Below are 14,572 nucleotides of genomic sequence, written 5' to 3' on the forward strand. Positions count from 1 at the left end.
AAAATGGGAAACATAGAAATTAGCATAACGTTAGAATTAAACAACCTACAGAGACAAATAAACATTTTGTTCCCATGGGAATTAATTAAAATGGACACAAATGGCAACACAATTTGACTTCTAGTGCTTCAAAGTACTTTTTTCTTTATGTAGGTTAGTTTACTTCAAACATTATGCTATTTTCAGTGTTTTTCATTTTCGGATTTGGATTCAGGATGTGTAAGATATAAGAATGGCTTAACATTTTGATGGGACATTATTTCAGCCTGGCACCCAGCAGAATCTTGAAATTTCTAGAATTAAAATAATAATAACAGGTGGACAAGAAAATTCCACCCTATGCGTATGGACCCCTCTTTCCATCTAAACTATTTTCTTTGTTAATAATATTTTGGATTCATGTTGATATTTAGGCTTTAATCACATCCCATTATGTGCATGCAATGAGTTTAAACAGACAGATAGATCAGCTGGGCTCACAACCTGTAAAGTGTAAGTGACATTCATGTCTAGAGAGCAGAGCTCAGTTCACGCCCTGTAATTACCATCTTTAGTAGTGACCCTGATCATGTCCAGCATCCACTGATTAGCATACTGTTATTGATTAATGTCTGTACATTTGTCTCCTTGTTAAATATTGTGCTATGTGTGTTGAGTGTTGATCCAGTGGTGATCCAGTGGTGATCCAGTGGATCACAGAGGGCTCAGTAGGATGGAGGAGTCTGGGAGGAGAGGCAGGAGGAGGATGGAGGTGACCGGGGTGTCGGACAGAGTCACAGAGGAGGAGGAGAGAGGAGAGGAAGAGAGAGGAGAGGAGGAGTACGTCAATGCAGACACAGGACAAGGCTCACAGGAGGAGAAAGGAGATGAAGGTACGTTGATGAACACATACTGTTGTACACTCTCTCTTCTTACATCATTACAGGCAGCTGCTTGACACCCAGTATTTATAGTAGTAGTTACCAATGGTTACAACAAACAGACACGCCATGTTGGACCAATGACATTCAAAAGCAGTGGTGGGTAAAGTACTCACCTTTTTTTGAAGCGGTGAAAGCGCTTCCAAGGTTTAGCTTTGTCTGTCCAGTGCCTGTCCAGTCCAGAATGAACAGTATAAAGGCAAGGCCCTTAGCCAATGAGGTGTAATTGAGGTGTGGAAAATCTGGGAGTGGTGTTAGCTGGGGTATTGGTTGAGCTACACATGACAATTAATACGTCACCTTTTGGGGGAAATATATATATAATGAGTTCTGTCATATATTTTTGCCACATATAATGGCGGTAATTAATTGTGTTAAAATATCTGACAAAGAATGCCCAGAATATCCCCTAACGGCCCTGTTCACTGATCAGAAGTGCATTATCATCATAGATATAATAGGCCTATAGGTACTACCTTTGTAGCTGTTGTCATCTCAAAGTAAAATCCATGATTTTATGCTACACAAAATGACTTTTATATCGAAAGTAAGGTGTGATCAACTATATTTACAATTTTATCCTACACATTTATCAACACTGTCTGTCTCAATACACTGCACTCCTCCATTGGCTACTCCTTATATTATGCTCCTACATATTCTCATACACGCATAGATCTAGAACACAGAATAAAAAACAGATCTGGAACTGCTCAAATTCACCGCTTCACTTCGAACCGAGGTTTGATTTTTTACTTAAAGGACAACTCCAGACTAAATCATCTAGGCTCAATATTGATCCCAAAAGACTGTCCATGGGGTCTATTAGGCAGAAATGCCCCTGTTGTCCAGTTTCCCCAGCAGAACCAGCAGCTCTCATAGAGTAGAGTGAAGTCTATCGCTTTTACACTATTTGTTGCGGTCAAAAGTGTGTTTTCTTTTCATGAATGTGTTACTAGTTGTCATTACAAACACATCCATTGCCTTGGTTGTCCCACACATGGGTACTACTGACCAAAAGCAAAAGGCCATATATGCCTTCTTGGGAGTGAGACTGAGTTGCAGTGCTGTACTGGCCAATCACAGCGGGTCTTTTCTGGGACTTGGCAAAACATATAACAGCATAACATCAGTTATATGTCCCTTTTGAGCGCAACAAGTGTAAAAGTGATAGGCTTATAGGCTCCACTCTATGCTATGAGAGCTGCTGGGTTCTGCTGGGGAAACTGGACAACAGGGGCATTTCTGCCTAATAGACACCATGGACAGTCAGATCAATATAAGTGGGAAAATGAGCCTAGATGTTATTTAGTCTGGAGTTGAGTAAAAGGGGTGCATCTCTCCACTCCGACATGTCTCCTTTCCGACATGTTTCCATTCCGACACTAACCCTATCTCTAACCCTAACCCTAAACCTTACCCCTATGGAAGTGTCGCCACTCCGAACAATAAGAAGTCAATTTCGGAGTGTAGAGAGACTCCCGAGTAAAAGTATCATGCTGCAATGTAGAAACACTTTGTTACAATTAAAAGTCCGGAATTCAAAATTGAGTACAAGTACAAAAGTATTTGTATAAAAGTGTACTCAGGGTACCAAAAGTAGAAAGTACATTATGCATAATGTCCCATTTGACAAGTTTTCAATGTATAGAATGTACAGAAATCTTTTGAAATAGCAGATCTACAGTACACGCTCACAATGTGTCGCATTGTGATGCATTGTGAGCTTGTAGAGCAGCTATTTTCAACGCTGAAGGGCTGAAGTGGTTAATATATGTTTTGTAATACTAATCAAAATATACATAGTAACTGTAGTAGCTAAAGTTTTCAAATAAATGTAGTGGAGTAAAAAGTACAATATTTGCCTCTGTAGTGGAGTAGAAGTAAAAGTACTGACAATTGCAAAGGGAGACATTTTAAGCATCCAATCTACCCCAAATTTGAATCACATTTTTCCCACTTCCTAAATATGTTTAGGAATTATTTTTGTATGGGATTATTTTTGAAATATTTCATTAGCAGTAGACACAGTAGTAGACTTTATTTCACAGTAGGCCTACACAAGACAAAGAAGCTGTCATGCTTTGTATCAAATTAGACAGATTTGGCCCTTATTTATCAATGTGCAGACTGCTTAAATCATCTTAAAACAGCAGGGTGATTAAATGAAACGGTTGTGTCCATGTTGGTTAACTCCAACTGGAGGCCCCTGACAGCCACAACCCATGGCTTACAAAGCCCTGAATTCTTCATGATGCCACATTTTTGCTGTCACAAATGCATGTGTTTCTTGTGAGTAAAAGCTGATCAATATGAAAGTTGAACTGTATTGTTCTAATATCCTCCAGCTGCCCAGAGAGAAGTCCGCATCCAGAGATCACTCAGCATGGAGAGAGACATCGTCAGGAGCTGTGCAGTGATTCTTACTGTGCTGTGTGCTCTGATAGCAATGAGAACCACACACATGGCTCTGCAGTGTGAGTATCATTCTAATAGAACCACACATGGCTCTACAGTGTGAGTATCATTCTAATAGAACCACACATGGCTCTACAGTGTGAGTATCATTCTAATAGAACCACACATGGCTCTACAGTGTGAGTATCATTCTAATAGAACCACACATGGCTCTACAGTGTGAGTATCATTCTAATAGAACCACACATGGCTCTGCAGTGTGAGTATCATTCTAATAGAACCACACATGGCTCTGCAGTGTGAGTATCATTCTAATAGAACCACACATGGCTCTACAGTGTGAGTATCATTCTAATAGAACCACACATGGCTCTACAGTGTGAGTATCATTCTAATAGAACCACACATGGCTCTACAGTGTGAGTATCATTCTAATAGAACCACACATGGCTCTACAGTGTGAGTATCATTCTAATAGAACCACACATGGCTCTGCAGTGTGAGTATCATTCTAATAGAACCACACATGGCTCTACAGTGTGAGTATCATTCTAATAGAACCACACATGGCTCTACAGTGTGAGTATCATTCTAATAGAACCACACATGGCTCTACAGTGTGAGTATCATTCTAATAGAACCACACATGGCTCTACAGTGTGAGTATCATTCTAATAGAACCACACATGGCTCTACAGTGTGAGTATCATTCTAATAGAACCACACACATGGCTCTGCAGTGTGAGTATCATTCTAATAGAACCACACATGGCTCTGCAGTGTGAGTATCATTCTAATAGAACCACACATGACTCTACAGTGTGAGTATCATTCTAATAGAACCACACACATGGCTCTACAGTGTGAGTATCATTCTAATAGAACCACACATGGCTCTGCAGTGTGAGTATCATTCTAATAGAACCACACATGGTTCTACAGTGTGAGTATCATTCTAATAGAACCACACATGGCTCTACAGTGTGAGTATCATTCTAATAGAACCACACATGACTCTACAGTGTGAGTATCATTCTAATAGAACCACACATGGCTCTGCAGTGTGAGTATCATTCTAATAGAACCACACATGACTCTACAGTGTGAGTATCATTCTAATAGAACCACACATGACTCTACAGTGTGAGTATCATTCTAATAGAACCACACATGGCTCTACAGTGTGAGTATCATTCTAATAGAACCACACATGACTCTACAGTGTGAGTATCATTCTAATAGAACCACACATGGCCCTGCAGTGTGAGTATCATTCTAATAGAACCACACACATGGCTCTGCAGTGTGAGTATCATTCTAATAGAACCACACACATGGCTCTACAGTGTGAGTATCATTCTAATAGAACCACACATGGCTCTACAGTGTGAGTATCATTCTAATAGAACCACACATGGCTCTGCAGTGTGAGTATCATTCTAATAGAACCACACACATGGCTCTACAGTGTGAGTATCATTCTAATAGAACCACACATGGCTCTACAGTGTGAGTATCATTCTAATAGAACCACACATGGCTCTACAGTGTGAGTATCATTCTAATAGAACCACACATGGCTCTACAGTGTGAGTATCATTCTAATAGAACCACACATGGCTCTGCAGTGTGAGTATCAACTGGTCAAATTCATGCACGTATGACCATTCTTCACTTTAGTGTGTGGACACCCAGAGCCTAGGCTTTCCCACATTTTATAGCTTAATTAAAACACACACACACACAAGCACGCACGCACGCACGCACGCATACACACACACCTCAGTGATTCTCTGAGTTCTACTGTATATGCCACAGGCCATGCATGGACCCATTTGATATGATTGTGATTGGGGTCTTAGTTTAACTTAGACTCAGAGTTAAGTAGACCATTTTACAAGTTTCAGATTAACACTCATAATCATTTACCCTGGAACCCGGCCCTCACAGACCCCTCATTTTGTAGAGCAGTGGTTTAACTTTAATGGTTTAATGGTTTCTTCAGGCTTTAGTCATTATCAGGATACTCTGCAAGTTGGCAGTATTAGTGAATTATATATCACGATAAATATTTATATAGTTTAATATGGAGAAAGATTATCATGATAACTTAAAATAGATAAAAGTTGTCTCCCCCACCTCTGATCAAAGTTAGGCACCTACAGTAGGCCTATATACTTAATTATACATATTGAGACCTATTATTCACATAAAAACACACTTGATCAGAGCATTGAGTTCTCTTCTCCTCAAAGCTCCTTTTCCACATAGATACTTGACCTGATCATGAACAGTAACAACTGTGTTATTGTCACCTTTTGATTATGTTTTACAGATAATTCAGACAATAACCAGAACCACTATGACAACCTGATAGTCTTGATAGACCAACTGAAGACCAACCTGACCCTGGAGAAAGACCGTCTAGAGACCATCATCACCAACCTGACCCTGGAGAGAGAGCAGCTTGTAAACCAGCTGAAGAAAGAGACGCCAGGTGAGAGTTTAGACTGTAGCCTTTTGAAGGAATATTTAGAGCAGTACCCTTTGTCAGCCACGAGTACTGTGACATCAGTGTTGTCAGTGAGTACTACTGTCCATACTCCTATGCACTATGATAATATATACTAGCCCTTACCCGTTCAAAGATATGAGCTCCGAAATGATGTGCAGTCAGTGTGTGGGTTATGGGGTGTGCACTGTGCACACAGTATATGAGGGATGGAAAGTAAATTTAACTGGTGCTTGCATGATAATATGTAGGAGCATCAATGTAAGAAATACCCGTTTCGTTTAATGGCTATAGAGATACTGTGTACCGATCTGCATGATTTTTGGACAACATCTGTAACAGGGCCAGACAACCCCCCGCCCCCCCCCCCCCCCCCCCCCCCCCCCGCCCGCTTGCCCACCCGCCTGCGCGCACGCACGCACACGCACACACACACACACACACACACACACACACACACACACACACACACACACACACACACACACACACACACACACACACACACAGAGCTGGTTAAACATGTTGCCTCATGCTAGATGCAGAATAGATATGCCTCATGCTAGATGCAGAATAGATATAGAGACACCATAAAAATGCTAATATACAGCATATGATTTGTGAAAGTGACAAACGGGCTTCACAGTTATGTCAGGTGTGTTCATATGCTAATGGTGATGCGATTTCAGATCAATTGCTCCAGCCACTGAGGAGAAACGCTGTTTCAGACAGACAGACAGACACTCACTCACTCAGACATTCGGAAAATTATATGTTTGATGGGCATACCAGTCAGATCAGCACAGGGGTCATCAATATGTCTGTACACGAACAAAATGTGTCTGTGGCAAAGACTTGTCCTTGTCCGCGGCAAATTCTAGATTTAGTTTAGAATGACACTGATTCACTATGACACTATGTCACATTAGGGGCCCTATTATGATCCAGGTCTTATGCCTTATGCCTTAACTTCTTTACCTTTTTTTCACTATTTTGAAAAACATTTTTAAATACTTCAAATGCTGATCTACATCTGCACGTTGTGAACTTGCAGATCAGCTATTTGAAATATTTAAAAAACAAAAACAAAATAGTAAAAAAAGGCAAAGAAGTTAAGGCATAAGGCATAAGACCTGGATCAAAATAGGGCCCTAGGAGTGCACTACAGTATCAGCCTACAGTGGTTTCTAAAACTAGTTTTTTATTTTCAAGGACCACCATCTGAGAGTGTATATTTGTACACTCAGACAGAGTTCCAGACCTGTTATGGTCATTCAGGGCATTCAGCTCATTATGTGTTTCTGGTAATATTATTGTCCACTCATTTGTATGTCCATGGCAAGAATAGAATTAGTTTCTGGACAACCACCTATCTGACAGACTTCACAAAGGGCAATGCACTCCCTCAGAGATTTGCTTTATTTGATAGATGGCGCCACTCTTGGGAGATTAGTCTTGTGATGTCAGATGTAGTGGCTTGAAGTGGCTGTGGTGGCTTTGTAAGATTACTGGCCCCACCATTGTACTGGCCCAGGATGAAGTAATGAAGGGAGGGATAAATACATGTGGACCTGTTCCATGTCATGTGTGACTAATTTAAGTAAATAAATTGTAAGATTACTAGCCCCACCATTGTACTGGCCCAGGAATATTTGACAATAATTGACCAGAGTTATGAAGTAATGAAGGGAGGGATAAATACATGTCATGTGTGACTAATTTAAGTAAATAAATTGCAATAAATAAATAACCATAGCTAGTTGGGAGTTGGGACTATAGATTTATGTAAAGCAATTGTTCATTTGGTTATTATTAAAATAATTATTTTACGATTTAGGCAATTATCATGGTCATTGAAGAAAAATAAAGTCATTCTGATTGCAAGAGGGGTGAAATATCTGCCGTGAGAATTATTATTTCTCTTGCCTGTTCTTGTCAGGAATAGAAATATAATAGTTAGGTACTTGCATTGGGATTACTGTATGCATATACTGTACACCAGGCGTCTGCAACCTTTTTGACATGAAGTGCCATGTTTTTATTTTATCAATAGTCAGTGTGCCATATCAACATTAATGACAACACATCCAAATAAAATATTTCCAACTGATTTTGATTGTCCATTTACATGAAAAATTCTCCTTCTTTATAAATATATTAGGATGTAATGATCATTAGACTCATTAGCAATAACCCACCTATCTCCCAGACTGATTCCCCAGTCAGAGTGCAATGTTGAATGCATGGAGAATTATGTGCAGGAGGTAATTTCCATGCATACATATGGGGACTTAATTTAATGAATACATTTTATTTTAACCCTAACCCTGTGCCAATGAAGGCACCCATGCCTACGGTTGCCTTGCCCTGCTGTACACAATGCTGCTAATCAGCTACATATAGGCTGATTTAGCAGACCTAGCTTGCCTTGGACCACTGTTTCTCTTTTTGAAGTAAAGTAAAGGTGTAATACTGGCCTTAACCACTCAATGACTCTACTAATATCATCCTTCTTCAAAGTATCTGATATCTCTGTAGAAACAAAACCAAGTCAAATGTTACAAAGATGATGGAGTCTACTGTACTGTATATTAACGTTTTGGCTCATAGTCAAGTGAATGTGAACCATAACCATGTCATTCTGTACTGTCATTACTCAGTAATGACTTGGTCAAGTTTTGTATTTGACTACTATCAGTTATTATTATGTATACATTACAAATGCATCAGTACATTTCTTGTTTCGTGTTTAGTGACGCTGTGTTCCAGTGGATGGAAGAAGTTTGGGTGCAGCTTTTATTGCAGATCTACTGACTTTAAAACCTGGGATGAAAGCAGAGACCAATGTGTGAGGATGGGAGCAGATCTGGTGGTCATTAACAATAAAGAAGAACAGGTGTGTGTGTGTGTGTGTGTGTGTGTGTGTGTGTGTGTGTGTGTGTGTGTGTGTGTGTGTGTGTGTGTGTGTGTGTGTGTGTGTGTGTGTGTGTGTGTGTGTGTGTGTGTGTGTGTGTGTGTGTGTTGTGTGTGTGTGCGCGCGTGCGCGCACGTGCATGCGTGTGTGTGTGTGTGCGCGCACGCGTGTGCGTGCGTGCAGGCATGCGTGATATAATTACTTGATTAAAGTGAAGATCTCAATGAAGAGAAAATGTATTAATCAAAGTTCAATCATCTACAAATCATCAGGAATTCATGGATGGATCATGGATTGGTTTGAAAAGGACCGCCTGGACCGGTGGCAGATGGGCATGGGTGGATGGCACAGCAATGACAACACAGTGAGACATTTTTACATGTTTTTATTGTAATTCTATCAAAGTCACTGTATGTGAATGACTGAGTGGATGTGGTTAAACATAAAGGATGGTATTATTCTGCAGGTACTGGGCCAGAGGACAGCCTGGTGACTATACAGGCTGGGACTGTGCATACTACTGGCATGAAGATGGAGGATGGCATAATGCTCCATGTTCAAATAGTCCACAAAATGTAAAAACCTGGATCTGTGAGAAGTGATGTTCCTCTTACCTTCATTTATTTAACTCCAGCTTTGTGTTCAGCTTTTATGTTTTCAGTTAACTAATAATTAATAATGAAACTCTTGTGCCCTTAAAGGGATATTTCACCCTCAAAATGACATTTTTTTCTGTTGATTACTAACCCCATGGATGGAGACTTGAATTCATAGATATTTATTTTTGTTTTTGTCACATTCTTAAGCCAATCATTTGAGGAGACTCTTTGTGTCTCCATAGGGAACCACTGCTGGTCATCAAATTATTGGCTTAGGAATGCAAGAATGGGGTGTGTAATCGATAGGATTTTTCTTGTTCATTACAGTTCATTATCCAACACCACTGTGTCTCCAAGCTCATATAGAGACAGGATTCAACACTGCCCTGTGGAACTGAATCCTGGACTTTCTGATAGACAAACCCCAGGTCACAATTTACATGATCTACTGTATGTAATCTATGTACATGCACTCTGTCACAAGATCACTTTGTCATGCTGGGGTGGCTCAAGGTGGGAGACAGAGTACAGCAACTTGCATTGGATCAGGTCTTTAAGATACTCAAAGGAACAGCGACCATCATGTCTAAAGCCCGTATCAGAGTCGGGTCCGCGGTGGAAGGCTATCCACCGCGGTGTAGTGCCTTGTAGTCTTTTTGAGTCATAAAACTACAACGTTAACGCTCAAAAAGACTACACGGCACTACACCGCGGTGGATAGCCTTCCACCGCGGACCCGACTCTGATACGGGCTTAACCTGTCAAACTACTCTATTAGAGGGAGTGATGCCCATGGGCTTAACACCAGTGACAGCTCATCTGACCTCGTTCCCCCCAAATTCGGCTCAAACATGGGGGGAAAATGCATCCCCCCCCCCCCCCCCTCCATTTTCTGTAAATAAACCCTTTGCTGCCACTGGAACTTTTAACAATTTACAGGCATTTAGCAGATGCTCTTAATTCAGAGCGATTCACAGTAAGCAAGCTAAACGCTTACATCAGATGCTCCTCAAGGGGATTTTTGTGTTGCCTTTTTAACTTTGTCACAGTACTACATGTATTGTTAACAAACTTGTTAATAAAGTATCCAATCAATCAATAAATGCAGTTTAACCACTTTCAACCTGGTGTCCATGTGTTGAGCATTCTACATTATAGCTTAAACCTAACACTTTTCAGTAATGGTCAACATTAAAAGATTTCTAATAAGAATAAATACATTGTACTCTATTTAAGTATATTTTGCAATATATCGTCGTTGTCGGGTGGAAACCTCGTATCTCCAAGTTTCAAATGTGTACGTTCTTTTGCAAAGTAAAGCCCTGCTTCAACATACAAGGCCGTCGCACAAAAGTAGTGAAAACAGCAGATCTACAAGCACACAACGCCTCGCACCGCAAGGCGTTGTGTGATTGTAGATCGGCTGTTTTCACTAGTTTAAATCATTTTTAAAATGATAAATGCAAAACAAAATGATATCCCAGAAGATGCATTTGTGTCTAACTGACATTGTAGCATTATTAGTAGCCTACTTAGTAGTATAACAAAGAAGTAACTGTATTTTTCCTCTCTGGCTTTGATTGACCTGCTTGAAATCTAAAGTTAAATGTCACCATTTCTGATGTCTGTGCTGTGAGCAGGGACGTGCAGAGAATGTTAGAGAGGCAGGGGCTGACATTTCTAAAAGGGCCTTTTGGTGAAAAATCTCGAAAATAACAGACGTCCAAGCTTGGAGGTCGGCTATTTTCGATGCTTGACTTCTACACAGAGAGGGCAATTGTGATGCTGCATTCATGTTCATGACATGAGAGTTTGGACAAGGCAATTCTCTTGAATGCTGCCTTCAGGTATGGCATGGAAAGAGGGGCATTTGCATTTCTTTCGGCATAGTGAAATCTGCATTCATGGTACGGAGAGGGCACTTTTTACAGACAATAAAAGGGCAGGGACTCAAGCCCCCTTTGATGTCTATGTGTGCATGTACCAGTGTGTGACTGGTTATATAGAAAGGACCCAGTGGTTTAAACCACCAAGCTGTGATGAGAGCAGTGAACAGGAAAGTAGAAAAAGAGACATGTGTGTTTATGATTCCTTTGTAGTCATGACTCATGCACACACACATGCAGTGGTGTAAAGTAACTAAGTACATTTACTTAAGTAGGCCTACTGTACTTTTGAGGTACTTGTAGCCTACTTTACTGGGTGGAGTATTTCCAATTTCCAATACTTTTACTTCTACGCCACTAGTGGCAAATATAGTGCTTTTCAGTGCTTAATTTGTCAATGAATGGGTGCCGGATCCCAAGCTGCGCTCGCGCGGACTGTGTGCGTAAACTGTTACATGCGCGACAATTTACATTTACAAAAATGTATATTTGTATTGTTAACAAAATTCTATGACACCATGTATGTGTGTATATAGCATGTCTATTGTGTCACTGTCACCTGTGAAGCACCACATCAGAAAAATTACAAGAAATTGAACAAAAACGCTGCAGCCAAACGCTGCAGCCAAAAAGGTCTCTATTTGGAAGGATGAAAAGAAACATAAATGACCACACGACAGCACTATTTTGATTGACAGGGAAGGTCCCGGATCCAATCAAATAGGTGCCGGATCCACCGGATCCAAAGAGGTGGGGGAACATTTTCCCCCTTGTTCCCCCACAAATTAAGCACTGGTGCTTTTACTCCACTACATTATTTGAAAACTTTAGTTACTCGTTACTTTGTAGATTTTTATTATTATTACAAACACATTACTTCAGCCCTACTGTGGGCTATATACATTTTGGCCATTTGAAAATAGCTGATCTACAAGCTCACAATGCATCACAAGGCGATGCATTGTGAGCTTGTATGTCAGCTATTTTCAACAGATTTCTATTCATTTATACATTTGCAAACTTGAAATGGGACCTTTTTCATAATGAGTATTTGTACTTTTGCTACTTTGAGTACATTTTGATATCAATACCTTACTTTTATTTGAATTCCGGACTTTTACTTTGAGAGTATTTCTACATTACAGTATTGATACTTTTACTTAAGTAAAAAAAGTGAGTCCTTTTACACCACTGCACTCATGCCCTGATCAGAACAGCTCTTTATTTGACCTTTAGAGGTTTGTTTGGGTGACCTCTGTTTAGTTGATCTACCATTTCTGATCACTTCAACAATATTTGCACTGATTTGCATAGTTTTACCAAATCTGATTAAATCATGTGCAGCATTAAGACAACTTAGAGTAAAGTCAAGGTCGAAGTTCAGATGAGGTAAAGATCAGATGCCATCCATCAAAGAAACATAGCCTGGGTCATTGTCACATAAACCAACACTGCCACTTAGTGGCGGTCCTGTGAACAGTCGAGTAAATGCTTGAAGGGTGGGCACACTGACTGGGCACCAAAACATTCTGAGCACAGGGGGAAAACTGGGCACCTAGGAATTGTGGGCGCTAAAGAAATGTGGGCACCTGGGGTAATACAGGCACCAAAATAAGAATACTTTGAAGTGTCCACAGAAGGCCTTTTACACCTATCTGGCATGCATATTACTGTAATGGAACTACACTAAGTAAATTAGTTTACAGTTTACAGTTTACAGTTTAGGCATTTAGCAGACGCTTTTAATCCAAAGCGACTTACAATAAGCAGATACAACATCGCAATAATAAACAAGATAATAGGTCAGTACATTAACAGCAATATAACAATGTAAATGGATATCTATCTAGAGAAAAACACAATATAATCAAGTTCTAAAGAAACCTAACAAACAAATGCTTCATGTATGGTCATTGATTTTACTGTAGTGCTGTGGAGTTGCATCTTAGAAGAGTGGGTACCTCTAGTGCCCACTCTTCTCAGCAAAGGTTCCCTGTCTTCCCTTAAAGGTGGTGCCCAGATTTCCCCAGTGCCCACCCTTCCATGAAGGATTTTTTAGGCCAACCACTCAAACTTTTATAATAGAGAAATGACAAACTTCTGAAGTCAGTTATTAAAAAGGGGAAACTGATTAATTGTCCTTTGACTACTGTAACATGCAAGATACCTCCCAATAAAACTATGTTCAAATGAAGTCAGAGTTGCTTGAAGTCCAGTGGGAAGTTTCTGCAGTCAGTTATGATTTGGGCTGCTATGGCATCTGTGATGCTTTTTACACAATATTCAATATTTTTTTAGATGGATCTGTAATGTCATTCTTGCTGTTCTATATACTGCCAACCAGTTGAAGAAATCACAGATTAAGGCTTTAAAGCATTAAATGCTTTTATGAAATATCAGACACCATTAAGGTTTTGGAAGAGGCTTATGAACATGTATTCTATTTCTAGTTTCACCACTGAATCTTGTGAAAAAAAAAGAAAAAAGAAAAAAAAAAGAAAGAAAAGAAAACAATAAATAAATGACTGGTGGATAACTTTAATCCATGCATGTTACTCTTATGTACCTGCTGTACACAAGCAGCAACAATAAACAACCTTGAAGACATACATGTAAACATCTTTAATAGCAGAATGTTATGGCTGAACGTGGATCTACAGTATTTACAGAGTTGAATGATAGGAACCAAATGGACCCTTAAGGAGTAGCCCAGCCTCCCAGTGTGACTGATTGTGAGAGAAAGCACCCAGTGGTTAAACCACCAAGCTCTGATGAGAGCAGTGAACAGGAAACTAGTAAAAAGAGACGTGTGTGTAGGCTGATTCAATTGTAGTCTCTCACACACACACACACACACACACACACACACACACACACACACACACACACACACACACACACACACACACACACACACACACACACACACACACACACACACACACACGTAAGTAACTAAGGACATTTACTTACTGACTGTACCTTTGAGGTATTTGTATACTTTACTGGAGTATTTCCAATTCCACTACATTGCATCTCAGAGGCAAATATTGTACTTTTACTCCACTTCAATATTTGAAAACTTTAGTTACTGGTTACTTTCTAGATTTTGATTATTATTAAAAACACATTACTCCCTTTGTACTTTTATTAACATTTTTAAATCCAGACTTTTACTTGTAACAGAATTTCTACATTGCAGTATTGATACTTTTACTTAAATAAAATGTGAGTCATTTTTACACCACTGCAGTCATGCTCGCACGGCAGAACTGATCACAGCTCTTTATTTGGCCTGTAGACGTAGAGAGGTTTGTTTGGTG

At 39.9% G+C, this 14,572-nt stretch overlaps 1 protein-coding gene across 1 annotated transcript; it reads left to right on the plus strand.

Moving 5' to 3' along the window:
• Positions 1–712: 712 nt before the first annotated feature.
• On the plus strand, positions 713–9,257 carry LOC308291805 (uncharacterized protein; the record flags this gene model as incomplete). Its single annotated transcript, XM_080733937.1, has 5 exons — positions 713–872; positions 3,269–3,397; positions 5,674–5,835; positions 8,604–8,746; positions 9,231–9,257. 5 exons carry the CDS (start codon positions 713–715, stop codon positions 9,255–9,257), a joined length of 621 nt encoding a protein of 206 aa, XP_080590063.1.
• Between the last annotated feature and the right edge of the window lie 5,315 nt (positions 9,258–14,572).

This window comes from Nannobrachium achirus (genome assembly GCF_963921795.1).
Source record: "Nannobrachium achirus genome assembly, chromosome: 9".
Classification (NCBI taxonomy): Eukaryota; Metazoa; Chordata; class Actinopteri; order Myctophiformes; family Myctophidae; genus Nannobrachium; species Nannobrachium achirus.